General features: G+C 28.1%; 2 protein-coding genes across 4 annotated transcripts in view; both read right to left on the bottom strand.

Moving 5' to 3' along the window:
• LOC126852857 (uncharacterized) overlaps positions 1-18284 on the bottom strand; it is a 38183-nt gene extending 19899 nt beyond the window's left edge. The window contains 1 exon segment of the mRNA XM_050598103.1: positions 17993-18284. Within this exon segment, the coding sequence (XP_050454060.1) occupies positions 17993-18211 (219 nt within the window). The 5' untranslated portion in view covers positions 18212-18284.
• The window catches only part of LOC126852852 (lipase 1-like), a 28125-nt gene continuing 11476 nt past the window's right edge, over positions 1682-18330 (bottom strand). The window contains exons 1-9 of one of the 3 annotated variants that reach the window (XM_050598096.1): positions 7589-7807; positions 7420-7465; positions 7113-7333; positions 6276-6456; positions 5879-5993; positions 4441-4681; positions 3219-3365; positions 2846-3073; positions 1682-2184 (exon numbers count right to left, since the gene is read on the bottom strand). In XM_050598096.1, coding sequence (XP_050454053.1) covers positions 1990-2184; positions 2846-3073; positions 3219-3365; positions 4441-4681; positions 5879-5993; positions 6276-6456; positions 7113-7333; positions 7420-7438 — 1347 coding nt within the window. In that variant the 5' untranslated portion in view covers positions 7439-7465; positions 7589-7807 and the 3' untranslated portion in view covers positions 1682-1989. Of the gene's footprint in view, positions 2185-2845; positions 3074-3218; positions 3366-4440; positions 4682-5878; positions 5994-6275; positions 6457-7112; positions 7334-7419; positions 7466-7588; positions 7808-11189; positions 11492-14226; positions 14302-15289; positions 15518-15601; positions 15755-16274; positions 16519-16742; positions 16858-17066; positions 17248-18330 lie in introns of those variants that run through there. The other 2 variants (XM_050598095.1, XM_050598097.1) reach the window with 2 other exon arrangements.

Here is an 18330-nt window from a genome sequence, read left to right as displayed (position 1 = left end):
AAGATATATCATGTACGTAGAAGATAAATTGTGCTGCAATTAAACAACAGTGTAAAATTAATGTCGCATGAAATTAATAAATACATATATACTCAATTGGGATTTGATATGTAGCACCACGATCTTTGGTGGTAAAAAATCAAATTATAGCAAAGCATACTTTTTGCACGTTATCGCATATTATAAATAAAATCATCAGTTATAATAATATTTACCAAAAAGTTAATAATGATCAAAATTAGCAGATTTTCATTTTGTAAAGAAAATACGACGCTTGCATATCCTTAACTGACCAAACTGTTTGTAGCCTTGCAGCCGCCATATCTCAGATCCTATGTTAGATCTCAATAAATTAGATAATAGACTTAACCGTTGAATTAAACTTTTATCTGCTGTTCTACAAATTTTATCTTTTATCTCGTTCAGAGAAATAAGTGCTAATTTCTGCTTCAGCATTTCGCTTTCCATTTTAACGCAATATTCGAAAATTTCTGAAAAGACTAGAAAATAAATTATTAATTTCTAATTTGCAGAATCTTGCAAATGTAATTGTAATGTATTTTGATGCCTATACCATTTTAATAAATTTTGTATAACTGCATTGTGACTTTTCCATCAATCAATTTAAATCCCGTGAATTTATCCTTAATATTCCAAAAAATAATTTAAGTATGCTATTTTTTCGTTAGTTATTAATGCTTACAATTTCAAAATATTTGCAATTGTTATCAAAAATTTTTTAACAGAGCTTTTTGAAATTTGGAAGAAATTGTGTACCAAAATTTTTTTTGTTTTTATAAAATTTGTTTAACATTAATAATGAAAGGAAATAGACATATTTATAGTTTTATATAAATAAGCAAAATATAATGAATAAGCAGAATATAATAAATAAGCAAAAATAATTGAATTTATATTAATAAAAAAGTTACTAAAATATATTAAAATTTATATTTTGTATATCAAATTTTTAATCAAATATTTATCCAAAGTTTCTAAATTTATCTCATGTCAATATTTTTTTTTTCTTCTGCTGATATCTTCGTTTGAAAAGCTAACATTTTTTAATCATTTTGCAACATTTCATATATTTTCTCTTTGCATTTTCTTATCATTGGACCTTGTTTTTAAACAGTTCTATAATCTAAAGGCTAGTTTGAATTTGCGGGAAAAAACAAGTAGCGATTTTAAATCGATAGTAAATTTTTGTATAACTTTTATCTAATTTTATGAAATTAAATAAAAGCTTTAAGTCTATAATAAAAGCTTTAAGGCTGTAAATATCTGTCAATACATCTCCGGTACTCTTCCATCCGGTGAGTGATATTTCTATTGACATCTTATCGGCTTTATATATAAGTATATAAAATAATAGTAAAAAATTATATAGAATATATTATAATTGTATAAATATTACTTTTTCTAAGAAACAATGCAAAAATTATTCTTCTTATTATTTTTACTGTATAAACTAATAAAAGAAATATATGAAAAAAAGAATATAATATAAATATATAAAATTAGATCTATTTTCTAAATAATTATACATATATTAATTATAAATAATTATAATATTATACGAACAATTTTTTTAACAGCAAATTTAATTTCGTGTCTTTGTTATCGTAAATATATTTGTATATATAAATCGATAAACATGCATAGTAAAAAGCAAAATCAGTTTAAATATTATAATTGTTTATTTAACATCTTTCTCTTATCGTCTTTATATTAATATATTATAATTTAAATGTATTTCTTACATCATAACGCAATTTTTACGATTTATCGCAACAAGTCCAAAATTCGCCAAAAAAACTATTGTTTAAAAACTATTATTCTAATTCGCTTTTGTCCAAATTTTAAATAATACTAAATTCTTATAAAATTTGTTTCTTTAGATACATTTCATTGTAGTTTGACGATTACAGTTACCCTCAATTGTATCTATCTAACTAAAAGTTTAGCGAGTAACATTCATCTTTTATTTTAATTGCCTGCGTAACATTTCTTCATTGATGTAACATTATTTGAATTCTCGCTTCTCATGATCCTGAGAACTCTCTCATATACGAGTTTCCGCGCATCTTTGGCCCATATAAAATCCACATGATTGAAATTGCGCCATGGAACTTCATATACGTCCACTACATTGGGCAACATGCGGTAAAGTTTCTTCACACCCTTGAAAAAATATTTTTGTAAATTAACACGCAAAATTTCTTTCAAACTATCTTCCCGTTTCTAATACTCTAATTGCTGGCACTTCAATTTATTAATAATTAAGTTTAAATTTCTATTATTAATTTTTATTAAATTTATAATCTTTAAAATTATTTAAATATTAAAAATTAAATTATATTAAAATTTATTTATATTTTTAATTAAAAATAACTTATTTAAAAAAATTATTTTATTAATTTCTTATCTTCTTTTTATTTTATTCATAAATAAAAGCTTCCATACTTTATTTAATAAATAACTCCCTAAAATTATTTAATTTTGTATTTATATTTATTTTAAAATTATTAATCATTTTATTAACAATAATATTAAATTTTAATTAATTTAAAATATTTTTAAATTATTATTTACAAAATATAAAGTTTCTTTCCAAATCTTAAAAATTCATATTATTCTCTTAAATAAAGCTTTCATATTTTATTTAATAAATAACTCCCCTAAAATTATTTATTTTTGTATTTACATTCATTTTAAAATTATTAATTATTTTATTTACTACGAGGCTTGACATATATACAATTAATGAGAACCAATCTTTATTATGTATTTATTCCTTCATGTACCTACATTTATTATGTACATTTATTATTTGCTTATTTACCATGATATTATCTAGGGTGTCGCCAGGGCCGTAAAATAACGCAATCGGAATCATTATATTCGCTAGATTGTAGTCCGCAGGTTCCACCGAGTTATAGATCAATAGATTTCTTGCGCTACCGTAATCATATTGACGAAACTTGTTCGATTGAAATCCCTGAACGTATTGTACTAGCGTATCAAATGAACCACCGGCCGGAAAATGACTAAAGATGACGGGTAACAGAGTCTAATAATAGAAAACAATAAAAAATATATATATATATATATATATATATATATAAACTTCAATCTGATCGAATCAGATGCGAATCTAAACGTGATGATGAAAGCTTCGACATTTGCGATATTTGCGTTATTATTTTATTACTCACGTGATTAAATTGCTCGCTATAACCCCACATCATAAACATCACGTTAGAGCAGATCCTTCTGCCAAAGCTCTGGTCGCAAAAGTATTTCAAAAACGATTTTACGAAATCGCTTGTCAAAAATTCGTGAAAAAAAAATCGCATTATTATCTGAAATCGAAGATCTCTCTTAATTTACTTGTAATTATTTTTTTTTTAAGTTTAGTGATAATAAATATAAAAATAAATAGGAGTAATATTTATATTAATATTTGTATGAAAAAAAAATTTAATATAAATGTGTGTAATATAAATTAATCTTTTATGATTGCATTAAACTGATTAAAAAAGCATTAAAAAAGTAAGGAAAATTGCATCAACTTGTTACATTTTCAATGGTATAAATTACTTGGAGTATATAAATATAGTCCAAGAAAAAGTAATTAAGAAAGAATAAAAAATAAAAGATTATTAAGTAAAATTAAGTAAGAGACGCGACTACGGAAAGGAAGTCCGAGACAGACTGACAAGCGGAGCACGAGACATGGTGACCCCTGGCTCCGGCCAGGATCACCACACTCCTCCCGAACTGATTAATTAATATATGTATACAGGGTGTTCCGGAATAACCTTCCGTCCGTAAAATGACGTGAGGAATACGTCATTTTACGGACGGAAGGTTGTTCCGGAACACCCTGTATATCGAGATGAGACGAAGGCAGCAGAGCAGAGTTGAGAACAAATCATTAATCAGAAGACTCGCTCAAAGAGTCGATAGCTCGCTCACTCAAAAATAGTACGTATCGTGCCCAATCATTATAATCGCGTATAAGTGTAATGTGTACAAAACCTGTGAAATACATCAAGTTAAACCAGAAGAACGTGCGTATCTTATTCAGAGTGTGAATCCTAATCCTTTAACCGTTCAAGTCCCAAACAATCTTCCTTAGCGGCTAGGCACAACATTAATTGATGGCAGCGGTGAGATTCGAACTTACGTCTCCAAAGAGACTGATCTCTTGGTCATTCGTTTAAAAATATATCATGTAACAATAATATTTAAAAGATACAATAATATTTAAAGGACTACTTTCTCTCTCTCTAATTTACAATATTTATGCATATGAACTCGTAAAAACAAGTAAAATAATTATTTTTTTTAATTTGTCCAAACATTATATTATTTTAAATAATTATTATGTGACAATCAGTTCTTTTATAACAGTAGTCACGTATCTTACTTTACCTTATAGTCTTTTAAGAAGCTGATATATCGTAGCGGACTTGTCGTATATTTCATAAAGACCGTTGGGCCAAAGCTGATCATCATTTTTACCATTGAAACAATTTCCGGGCGCTCTGTTGCCATTACGAAAAAACAAGTTGAGCCCATTGAATGACCAATGTACATATGCAATGGCTGCGATCTCTTATTTGTAATAAATGTAATCATCGCAGGTAAATCGTAAATGCCCAGTTCGTTAAGGCTAATGAAAAATTTAATCAGTATACCGTCATAAAAGATATAAATATATACAGGGTGTCCGAAAATTCGAACAACACAAATTCCGCAACACCCTTTGAGGAAAAGTAGAGAGTGTTATTCTGAACAGAAAAGTTCTATACCATTTTTTTCTATAACGCTTAATAAAAGAGTTATTATTGGCCTGTCATCGCCGATGACAGGCCAGGCGCATGTCGGTGAGCCGTCACATATCTGACGTGTGCGCTCACGCACACTACACAGGCGCGCGGCTCACCGACCGTGTGTCCAGCTAAAGATCAGCGATGATAGGCCAGACTTCACTCAATAATAACTCTTTTATTAAGCGTTATAGAAAACAATAATACAGGACTTTTCTGTTCAGAATAACATCCTCTACCTTTTCTCAATGAGTGTTGCGCAAATTTTCGGACACCCTGTATATTGCTACATACAGTACATGATAAAAATGTACGCGCCCCTGGCATGTGTGCGTGAGCGCTCAGTTGTTTACAGCGCCACACTGACGTCTGGGCTAAAGATCAGCGATGATTTATCAGACTTTATATAATAATAACTTTTTTATTAAGCATTATAGAAAAAAATAATACAGATGGGCAGGATACATGGTGCGTATAAACGTGGAGAGGGCAGTGAGAAAAATAAGCGAAATAGTCTGCATGTCGACGAAAGGGCGAAGAAAACCGAGCGCTGGAAGGGCAAACTAGAGAGAGATATTGAGAAGCTTTCTATTGTCAACTGAAAGAGAAAGGCTGAGGATAGAGACGCATGGGGAGATGTAGTAGTGCAGACCAAGGCTCCCCAAACTGTAGAGCCATTGGATGATGATGATATACATATATAGGGTGTCCCAGATCATCTATTTCATCCATTTAAAAAGTAGGGAAGATGATTATTTTCAAATAAAAAAAATTTATTTTATAAACCGAGTACGCTTTAGCGAATAGTGATATTTTGGAGAGGTGATACAGTTGTTATGGGGCACCCTGTATATATGTGTGATAGAGAGTATCTTTAGACAAATACAATTTAAAATATATAATTGCTGTATAGATCCATAAATAAAATATATGTATAATGTGCGTGTCTATCAAAAGTTTTTGGGTTTACTGCCAAATTAAATCAGCAATTATCATTATGTCATTTTCTAAGCTTCATTATTTTTGTTTTACGCCATTACCTGAAATCCCAAAATGTCGAGTTCGACGAAGATAGGGAAATGTGCGTCCTCGAATAAGTATTACCACGAAAATTGCCCAACCAAACATCGTATCCTTCATCGGCTAATAGGTAAGCTAGAATGCAAAGAAAAGAAAATGTTTGTAATATTTATTACATAACTTGTATCTTTTCATACAATATCTTCGTGCATATTTCACAATATCATTATGTACTAATATTTTTAATAATAGAGATTAAAAACCTGATATAACCTACAAACTGATATATAATTCACTCTTTGCATTAACAAATTTTTATCAGCAGTTTCTCTTTACGATTTTTCGATAAATGTAAAATTACGAATATAATCTCGGAATTATCCCTTAAGGATTTATTAAATAATTAAAAAATTTTACCTAATGCTTTGCCTTTGCCAAGAATAACCCAACTAACGGAGGAGCAAAACAAACCATGTTGCAGTAATACAGGTAAAGAACCGTTGCCACCTGGGATACGATGTAAGGTCAAAAAATAGCCATCCTGGGTCATGATAACATGAGTTTCTGCGGGATAACCCTCTTTTCTTATCATCTCCGACTGAAAAAAGAATCAATAAAAAAGAAAATATTTTCAAAGGTCTAATATTACAATAAATTCATACAATAAAATAAGTATATGATATTTATTTTTGATATATATTTTCGATATTATTTTTCGATATATATATTTTTGATGAGGCAATTCTACAATAATAATAATATAAATTTATATAATATAAAATGTCAATATGTGTAAATAATATAAAAAAGTGATCAACCGAAAGATGAATGTAGATTGTATCAAACTGACAATGGAACTTGGCAAACCCAAAAATTCTGATTTTGATAAAATTTTAGAGGGACATGTATAGAGAGTCAATAAATAAATTCAAAAAGTTTCAGTTGTTGTCTAAAAATGATTCTAAGGGATGAAAGCATCCCTCATATACATGTATGTATGTATGTATATATGTATATGAGACTTTTATATATTAATATTTATTTTACATTTTATATATTTTCAAAATAAACTAACATTTACCTTCTGACAACGTGGGTGACTTACTCTTATTCTGCATATTATTACATTATTATTACATTTTTTAGATATATTCCTTTATTTAATTGTTTTCAATTATTTTTTGCATCGAGGAAATATAATCAAAATAATGAGAATTTTAATCTTCATTTCAATAAGTTACAAAGACATCTTACCGTATTGAGAATGGCATCAGGATTGACTGTAATATTGTTCAGCCAAATCCAGTTTATCCAAGATGTTTTTATCTTCAAGAACGTGCTTGACTCGAACGTCATATCTGTCAGCATCCATTTAAAATCGCAAAACAATACTAAATATACGATCCCGATCAATTTCCCAGCATCAATGAGTGATTCAATAATCAATAAAAAGAAACGAACGTAATAAAAGTTTTCTGAAATATTCAAATACATATTATCGAAAAAATAAGCACATAAAAGCGAAATAAATACGACTGTATATATATTATATGTCACTTACTAATAAAATGAATTATCATGCTGTTTACGTCATTAGTTTTTAATAGCTGGAATGCAAAAAGAAGAAAAGATAAATTTGCATAAAACTTTTACTTCACCGATGACTTTGTCCTTGACAACATATGTCAAAGTCATAGATGAAGTGAAAGTTATATTTAATGCATATTTACCTTTCTTTTTTGACCTTGAGTAACTTTTCCTTATAACTTAATCGGAAGTTTCTTATAGATTTGAGATATTTAATTGTAGTACATGATGCACGTACGCCAGAAGATGCAAACGTATTTATTCACACTTTAAAGGGAACATATATATATATATATATATCAAGTACAAGGAAAATTATAATAAGATTCAAGTCGATACAACGAGGAATTATACGAAATAGATTGATACACGCATCGAGAGAGACTGATTAATTTTTGCACAGTTCATTGTCGCGATAATGAGAGGGCAGCACTTCTCTGGTCTATCCCGATATTTCCTTTAAAGTTTTACAGTTTTAATGTATTTTCTGATATAAAATAAGGAAAACTAAAGTTTGTTTACGTTGTATTTGCGTCAGATCAGACGTGAAAAAAGTGTTCGTTTACATTTCCAGAGACAAAATTTCTTGGGTTTTTCCACTTTCCATGCAAAGCGAGGTTCAACTTCAACGCAAACCTATTTGAACTCCTTATTGAGCTCCCCTCCCCTTTCCTCCCCCATAGAGGAGGGATACGTACTGCCTCCACACATAAATTTTTTAATGCAAAGCAAGGTTCCACATGAGTTTATAACCTTTCACTTTATATTTACGCATTAAAATATGCGTGGAAACAGTATGTTCCTCCCTCTCTGCGGGGGGCTTCACTATCAAAAAATTAGACACCATAGGTTTTGCGTTGAACCTCGCTTAGCGTGGAAAGTAGAACAATGCAAGCAGCTTCGTCCTCGGAAATAAATAAACAAACGCTTTTTCTACATCTACTCTACACAAATACAACGTAAACAAACTTTATTTTTCCTCATTTTATAACAAAAAATATATATAATACATATATACAATAAAATATATACAATAAAAAAATAATACATTAAAACTGTGTAATTTTAAAGTCGCATATCTCGGAAACGATAAGAGATCCCCGATTAAGTTATGAGGAAAAGTTACTATGGTCATGTCCATAACAACATGTGTCAAGATCAAAGTCATCGGTGAGGTGTAACCTTTTATGCATATTTATCAATAATTTTTTATAAATTATTAAATTTTTCGAAAAACTTCAAATTTTATTAATATTTTTAAAATTTTGAATAATTTTTTAATATTATTTAAATTAATTTATAGATTATTCCATAAATTTTTAACGTAATCATTATACTTTAACTTACTAATAATCAAATTATAAAATATTTATATTTAAATTAAATTTAAATATATAATTTAAATATTTAATTTAAATAGATAAGATATTTTTTTCACGAATGCACTTGACTCGAATGTCACATTTATCAGCGCCGATTTAAGACCACAAAACAATACTAAATATATAATCCCGATCAATTTCACAACATTAATGAATGATTCAATAATTAATCGTAAAAGGTATCGAATGTTATAAAAGTTTTTCGAAATATTAATATAAATATTATCGTAAAAATAAGCGTAAGCAAGAGCGAATGTATACGATTGTGTGCAAATGCTGTTTGCATGCTACTTACTATTAAAATAATCATGTCATTTATGATTATTTATTATTAGGTGGCAGACAGAAAGAGGAAAAAATATTATCGCAAAAAATAATAAATATACATACATTGATGATAAATTGTGTATCAATATCATAACGTAAAATAAAATTAATGAAATTAACGCATGTACTCTCTATGATATGTGCATAAGAGTCATGTGCATAAATATAAATATATAAAATGTATATGTAAAAGATATATTTTGTTTAATCGCAAACTTTAAAAAGATGAGAAAATTATTTTTCTAATTATTTTTATTACATATAAGTGTAACAAAAAATGAGAAAATATATTTTTTTAATTAATTTTATTGTAACAAAAGTATATAAAGTATGTAGAGAAAAAATTGCTGACATATCGCATAATTCAGATTGAGTGCAATTGTATATCGTAATCGCAAAAATAAAATCTCAATGAAAATAAATTCAAAATACATAATATTAAAATTTAATCTAACAAAGGTCACAATATATGATAGATCCACAAATGTAACTGAAGGAATGTAATTAAAGATTATCTGTTTCTGCGATAAATGATTTCGTATATATGCTCGCAAATCTTTAAAAGCTTTATAACTTTTTAATAGAGTAATTTTGAACATTTGATTGTACTATTTTATAATTTGCACTAATTACCTCTGCATTAATTGTAAATAATTCTAAAAATATTATAAGTTCACGTTTTATTCAAGTAAGGATTATGACTGTTATTAATAACATTAACATCACTAAGAATTTTATGTGCAATATTTATCATTTATTTTAATTGTCGACGAATATTATTCCATCGATTTAACATTATTTAAATTTTTTTTTTTTCATAAGCTCGAATATCCTCTCATATACGAGTTTGGGCGCCTTGTATTTGCGAAACTTATATATATATATAATATTTATATATATATGTATATATATATATATATATATATATATATATATATATATATAAATGATCTTAAGAGAAAACTGATTAAACTATTTTATTAAAATAATTGATTTTGATTAATCATAAGTAATGCTTTGTTTTTGCCAAGAATAACCCATTGAGCGGAGTTGCTTATCAAACCGTGCTGCAACAGTACAGGTAGAGAACCCTTGCCACCTGGAATACGATATAACGTCAAAAGATAACCGTCCTCCGTCGTTATGACATGAGTCTCCACGGGATAAACCTGCCCTTCTTATTATCTCCGGCTGATAGAAAAAATAGTATAAACAGAAAGGAAAAAAATGAAATCTTAACTTGAAATAAATTTGGATGAAGAAATAAGAGGGAAAGAGAAAAGAGATAAAGAGAAAGAGATGCACATTGTTTTTATTTTTAAATAAATGCAACATTTCTATAATATGAATAATATAAATGTAAAACTTTAATCTCTAATAACATGAAGAGAGAGTTAACATGAAATCATAATAATAATAACAATTATAAAATCTAAAACAAAATTAAATAAACATTAGTTCCAGTAAAGTTTTAAAGTAATTTACAGAAACCAGATTCTTTTGCATTATAGAATAAGATCAATAAAAATTATTTCAAAAATAAATTTTAATAGATAAAATCTTTTTTTTATGTTTATCTTTTCTTTATCTTTTGAATCACTGTGTTTGAAATCAATGAATATTTCTTAATGATTGTTTTACATGATCATAATAAAAATTATATTTATTTTTAATCATTAAAAAAAACTAATTATTAATAAAATAAACTATTAATAAACTATTGATAAATTATTAATAAACTATTAATAGTTACATATTTAATTATATAATATTAAATAGTTATATAGCTACATAATATTAATATAATAAATTATTAATATCATTATTAACAATTTAATATTTAATCAATTTTTAAAAAGCAAAAGTAAATATAAATATTATTTTGTACATCCTTAAAAATATGTATAGATATGCGGAATGAACAATTCAATTTTGAATAAAAGAAGATTGGTTGACAAATCTGAAAGCATGAAAGAAGTTAAGCAACATAATAAAAATTTTAATCCTTGTTTCTTGAATAAAAACGTACACTTACCACATTGAGATTGACATCAGGATTAAATTTGTTGTTGTCCGATCTATTTTGATTAATCCATATTTTTCTCATGAACGTGCTTAATTCGGGGGTTACATTTGCCGGAGCCGCATCATGACGACCATAAAATGACAACAAATACACGATCCTAATCAATCTCATCGCATCGATGAGTGATTCAATAAACAGTAAAAAAAACGGGCAAATTGAGAGTTTTTCGGATTATATATCGAGATTATATGTGCTATCGAAAAGAAAAACGGAACACCCGAAAACGAGATGCATCCGACTGCGACTGCGTTTAATTGTTCCTTGCTACATACTATTGTATAAAAATGAATCGTCATCGTGTTTATGATAATTTTTTATCAGTTAAAAAAAGGAGTAAAAAAGTATTATTGTATTATATTATGCAATCCTACAATCATACAATATTTAAAAAAAATACGCATATATAAATTAAATTACCAGACAAATTGAAATAAAAAAAGTGCTCGTTGAATTAAACTTTTATCTCTGCTATCCTACAAATTTGCCGTTCATTCTCAATCTTATGCAAAAATTAAATGATCTATGACTCTTTCATCATTTTGCATTTTATCTGTTTTACTGTAATTTTCGAAAATCTCTGTAAGGATTAAAAAGGGAATGTTGTCAAAAACTTTGTATTATAAATAATGTAATTGTGATGCCATTTTTTTTATCTCTATAACATTGTACCGCAAATCTTATATTCTAATAGTAACCTTACATATAATTTCTATCTAATTTGATGCATATATTATATAATGCGTATCCAAAGTTTTTCTTCTTGAATAATTCTGCCTTCTCTTATCGCTTCTCTTGCTTGCGATATCACTTTTTCCTACTCGCTTATCTTTATTGATTTTTATTATCTAATATGTTACTAAAGATTATGATCTATGATCTATAGTATAAGAAAAACGGGGCTTTTTTCTTACATAAACTTGACTTTTTTTACCTGTTGCCTTATTTCTTGTCTGATAATGTTTGATTAATCGTATCTCTAGTAGGTGATATCTTTGTATGTGTTCAATCACTCAGCGGCTAATACTAATGTTTATTAATAATTTTTTATTTTTGAGCAAATTTTTGTCGGAAATCGTATGCATGAAATAGATGATTTTTTTATTAAATACTATTTATGTATTTTCTTAATTTTTATTATGTGTCTGCCAAAAATATCCGAAATTCTTTCTTTTTAACATAGTTGCAAAATATATAATAATTCCTATTAAGGATATAAATATTTGATAAAGATATAGGTGGAAAATAATAATGATCATTTTTTCTGCAGATAGTCAAAATCTGTCAAAAAGCATGTGTTTTATATAAAATTATATTAGGGTGTAGTTCCAAAAAGTACTCACCTTCGGTTTTTTTTTAAACTCAGTATTTTGATGCGCTGATTATGAATATCATAGTGAAAAGTTGGAGACTATTTGATTTTCATGGTGAAAACCATGAAAAATCCATAAAAATTATAGTTTTTTACGCTTATCTCAATAAATACAAAAAATCATGATAAAAGTTTTAGATCTCACAGAAATAATTTTAGGTTCTATACATTCACAGTACGAATAATAATTTTCGAGGAAATGGAGTATAAAAACAGCAACAGCGTTAACACAAAAATCCTAGATAAATGTGCATATTAGCACCGACCTCACCGATTTCAATGAACTTGATATATCTTGATTATCAAAGACTTAAGTCTCAGTAATTTTTTCTTCTAATTTAATCGTCTCTCAATGCTTATTAAAAAATTATTAACAAAAAAGATTTGAAATATACAAAAGTACATGTATGGACATGTACTTTGGTATATTTCACGCTCCCACTCCGCCGGTAAGCAGGGTGGACTTTGCTTTACAACTTACAAAGTTACATGTTACATTGTAGGGTGTGAGTGGGGGGGCCAAAAGCTCCTCTTGCACCATCCCCACCCGTGTGTGCGTGTGTGTGTGTGTGTGTGTGTCTGTGCGCGCGCAGGCTTTCTGTCCATGCATGTACTTTGGTATATTTCAAACTTTTTTTGTTAATAACGTTTTAATAAGCAACAAGCGACGATTAAATTAAAAGAAAAAGTTGCTAAGAATTATGTCCTTGATAACATATACCAAGGTCATTGAAATCGGTGAGATCGGCGCTAATGTGCATATTTACTTAGGATTTTTGTGTTAACGCAGTTAACTGTCTTTATACTCCATTTCCTCGAAAACTATTAGTCGTACAGTGAAAATGTATAGAATCTAAAATGTTTATCTCAGGGAGATCTAAAACTTTTGTCTGAAACATTTATCATGATTTTTCGTATTTACAGAGATAAACGTAAAAACTATAATTTTTATGGGATTTTCATGGTCTTTATCATGAAAATCAAATAATCGCCAATTTTCACTATGATATTCATAATCAGCGCGTCAAAATACGTAAGAATACTGAGTTTCATAAAAATCGGGGATGACTTTTCGGAATTTTATCCTATTATAAATATTTATTTATGATTATATTCTCGAATATTTTTTCTACGATCAAATTTAAATAATTTTCGTCATTGTTATCGTAAATATGCGTAGGTGGATCAATGGTATATCTGTGATGAAAAGCAAAAAGAATCAATTTGAATTTTTTTTAAATTTATTAAAAATTTTTTCTTTCTTTTATATTTTACCTATATTTTATATGTATTTGTCATATTGTATGTAATCACGATTTATTGCAAAAATCTATCATTTGTCAAAACAATGATTGCTTAAAAAGTGCATATCACGTTAATTTGCTTTTGTTTTAATCGTAAATAATATACTAAAATATTATAATAAACTTTACGTTTCCCTAAATTAGTGATTGTTACCATTATTAATAGTATCAACATTATTAAGCACTTAGTGAGCAATATTCATTGTTTATCTTGATCATCGAAGAAAACATTTTTTAAATGTTTTCTTTTCATAAGCTCGAATACTCTCTCGTATACGAGTTTAGGCGCATCCTTGGCCCATATATAATCCACGTGATTAAATTTGGACCACGGTACTTCGTACATATCCAATATGTTGGGTAGTAAATGGTATAACCTCTTCACATCCTTAAAGAAATATTTTTGTGAGTTAATGTGCACAATTTTTTTAATCTTACCTTCTTTAGATTTTACATATGAGCAATTTGATCTGTATACTGTACTCTACTACGTATTTTTATTATTGGTAAATATGCATATTAGATTACATCTCACCGATAACTTTGACCTTGACATATGCTGTCAAGGGCATGACCCTGAGTAACTTTACCTTATTACTTAATACTATTACTTAAGAGACCGGCGGTCTCTTATAGTTATTCTGAGATATTTAAAGTTATGATTTCACAATTTTAATGATTTTTCTATTATAAAATAAGGAAAAATAAAGGTTGTTTACATTGCTTTTGCATAGATTTGACGTGGAAAAAGTGTTTGTTTACATTTCCAGAGACGAATCTCTTCTGATTTTTTTACTTTCCACGCAAAGCGAGGTTCACCACAAACCTATGTATCTAATTTTAATGATAGCGGAGCTCCTTATTAGGAGGGGGGGGGGGAGGAGGCGAAACACATTGCCTCCACGGATACACTTTTTATTGCGAAGTGAGATTCCACATGGGTTTATAACTTTTCACTTTATATTTACGCATTAAAAAGTGTGGAAACATTATGTTCCGCCCCCGTTGCGGGGGAAAGGGATATCACTATCAAAAAATTAGACTAAGTTTGCGTTGAATTTCGCTTCGCATGGAAAGTGGAAAAATCCAAGGAGCTTCCCCGGAAATGTAAACAAACAAACACTTTTTCCACATCTGCTCTACACAAATACAACTTAAACATTTATTTTTCCTTATTTTATAACAGAAAATACATTAAAACTGTAATATTAAATATCTAAAAACTATAAGAGACCGCCAATTAAGTTATAAGAAAAAGTTACTCAGGATCGTGTCCTTGACAATATACGTCAAGGTCAAAGTCATCGGTGAGGTGATAATATAACCTATATGTATATTTACCTTATTATTTGAATACCAATTTTTTCGTAGCTTACCTCTGCGATAACCCCCAAATCGTTGTCGGCATAAAACAACGCGATTGGTGTCGTGATATTCGCGAGATCGTAGTCCGGAGGTTCCGTCGAATTATAGATTAACAGATTTTTCGCTCTACCATAATCGTATTTGCGAAACTTGCCCGACCGGACTTCTTGAGCGAAGTGTACTAGCGTTTTAAACGAGGTTTCAGATCCAGAATGACTCAGAATGAAGGGCAACAGAGTCTAAGAGTAAATAAAGAACAATAATGATATACTCTACCCAAAGTTCAAAGTTTCAATCGCGGAATACGCGAAAATAATACTCACGCTATTAAGCTGCTCGCGATCTTGACCGAACATCATAAACAACACGTTGGAGCAAAACTCTCCGGTGATGTTCTCGTCGCAGACGTATTTAAAAAAAAATTTTACTAAATCGCTTTGAAGAAATTCACCATTGAAGAAAAACTGCATTATCATCTGCAATCGAAAATTTTTTAATCCTGATGTAATTTACTTGTAATTATTTTTCTATCAAGTTTTAATGATAATATATAATATTATTGTATATTATAATTATATAATTTGAGAATAAATAAATAAATTGTTAAATATTTTTTTTTTTACAAAAAAATCCAATTTATTAAAGTTCTTCAAAAGTGATTTAGTCTTAATTAGGTGAGAATTTTAAAATTGCATAAAGTTATAGATACAAAAAAGAGTTGGCCATATATTTACTATTATATTAAATGATAAAATTTAAGAGATAAGTATTCTTATTTACATTTATAAAATTATACTAAGAAAATATTTACTGCAAAATTATGTTAAAAATAATAATTAAGAATAAAAAGATGGAATTAATGTAATTATATATATTGTAAAAACGAAATATATATAATTGTCTTCTTTCTTAATGTTTTGAACAATTGTGTGAATAATACGTAATAATAATAAATTATGTTCTAACGGTATTCTTGTATATTTTTTTTTACTTTACCTTCAACTCCCTCGTGAAAGGGACAAAGTATTGTAACGGACTTTCCATATGATTCATGAAAACCGCTGGCGCAAAGCTGATCATCATTTGCACCTTTCGAGCGATTTCCGGACGCTCTGATGCCATTATGAAAAAACTAGCTGCGCCCATTGAATGACCAATGTAGGTATACAGTGATTGCGATCTCATATTTGTAATAAATGTAATCGTCGCGGGTAAATCGTAGATGCCCATTTCGTTGAAGCTGACGGAAATAAATAGCACAAAAATTTTGCGCAAAAAATTATTTATATAAAGAACCAAGAAATAGCAAATGCGTTGTATTGATATAATAAAATATCTCGGTAACATTGTTTTAAGAGAAAAAATATTTTATTGACATAAAATATCTATGTTTTACGCCTAATTAAATGTCAGATATTGTAACAATTACGTCATTTTCAATGAATTTTTACTATATGCGAGTACCTGAAATCCCAAAATGTCGAGTCCGACGGAGATAAAGAAATATGCGCTCTTGAATAAGTATTACCGCGAAAATTGCCTAACCAAACATCATATCCTTGATCCGCTAATAGGTAAGCTAAAATCCTCACCCAAAAAAAGCATTATTTTTAAAATTTCACATTGTTTATCTTTTTATCATAATATTATATTATATAATATTAATTTTTTTTGGTGATATTTTTACGGTAAAAACGAGATTAACAATATATAGTTTTGCGGTATATGTATGATCATAAGAGAAAATTGATTAAATTAATTAATAAAAATAATTGATTTTGATCATACGTAATGCTTTGTCTTTGTCAAGAACAACCCACTGTGCGGAATTGCTGAAAAGACCGTGTTGTAACAATACAGGTAAGGAATCGTGGCCACCTGGGATTCGATGTAACGTCAAGAGATAGCCGTCCTCCATCGTTATGACATGAGCCTCCACGGGATAACCCGCCCTTCTTATTACCTCCAGCTGATTGAAAAAAATAGTATAAACAAAAAAGAAGAAAATGAAATCTTAACTTGAAATAAATTTGAATGAAGAAATAAGAGGGAAAGGGAAAAGAGAAAAAGAGAAAGAGATGCACATTGTTTTTATTTTTAAATAAATGCAACTCTTTCTATAATATGAATAATATAAATGTAAAACTTTAATATCTAATAACATAAAGAGTTAATAAAAATAAAATCATAATAATAAAAACAATGATAAAATCTAAAACAAAATTAAATAAACATTAGTTCTAATAAAATGTGATTTTAAAATAATTTACAGATTCTTGCGCGCGCGCGCATAATAAAATATAATCGATAAAATTATTTAAAAAACACATTTTAAAAGATTAAATCTCTTCTTTATGTTCATCTTTTGAATCATTGCGTTTGAAATCAATGAATATTTCTTAATGACATGTAATGATTATGATTATATAATATATATAAAAATTATATTTATTTTTAATTATTTAAAAAAACAAATTATTGTTATAATAAACTATTAATAAACTATTAACAAATTATTAACAAACTCTTAATAACCTATTAATAAACTATAATAAATATAATAAATATCTATTAATATAATAAATATCATTACTAACAGCAGTACTAACAATTAAATGTTAAATGGGTTTTCAAAAAGCAAAATAAATATAAATATTATTTTATATTTATCTTTAAAAAATATATATAATTTTGCAGAATGAACGTACACTTACCGTGTTGAGATTGACATTAGGATTGAATTCAGTGTTGTTCGATCCATTCTGGTTAGTCCATATTCTCTTCATAAACGTACTTGACTCGAGAGTTACATTCACAGTAGCCACATCAAGACGACCATAAAATGACAACAAATACACGATCCCAATCAATCGCATCGATGAGTGATTCGATAAATAGTAAAAGAAAACGAGCAAGTCGAGAGTCTTTCGCATTATCGGGATTATATATGCTATCGAAAAATAAAACGGAACACGCGAAAACGAGACGCATCCGACTGCGACTGCGCTTAATTGTTCCTTGCTACATACTATTATATAAAAATGAATCATCA

The sequence above is a fragment of the Cataglyphis hispanica genome, chromosome 11, assembly GCF_021464435.1.
Source record: "Cataglyphis hispanica isolate Lineage 1 chromosome 11, ULB_Chis1_1.0, whole genome shotgun sequence".
NCBI classification, from domain to species: Eukaryota; Metazoa; Arthropoda; class Insecta; order Hymenoptera; family Formicidae; genus Cataglyphis; species Cataglyphis hispanica.
This window is presented reverse-complemented; position numbering and strand designations above follow the sequence as displayed.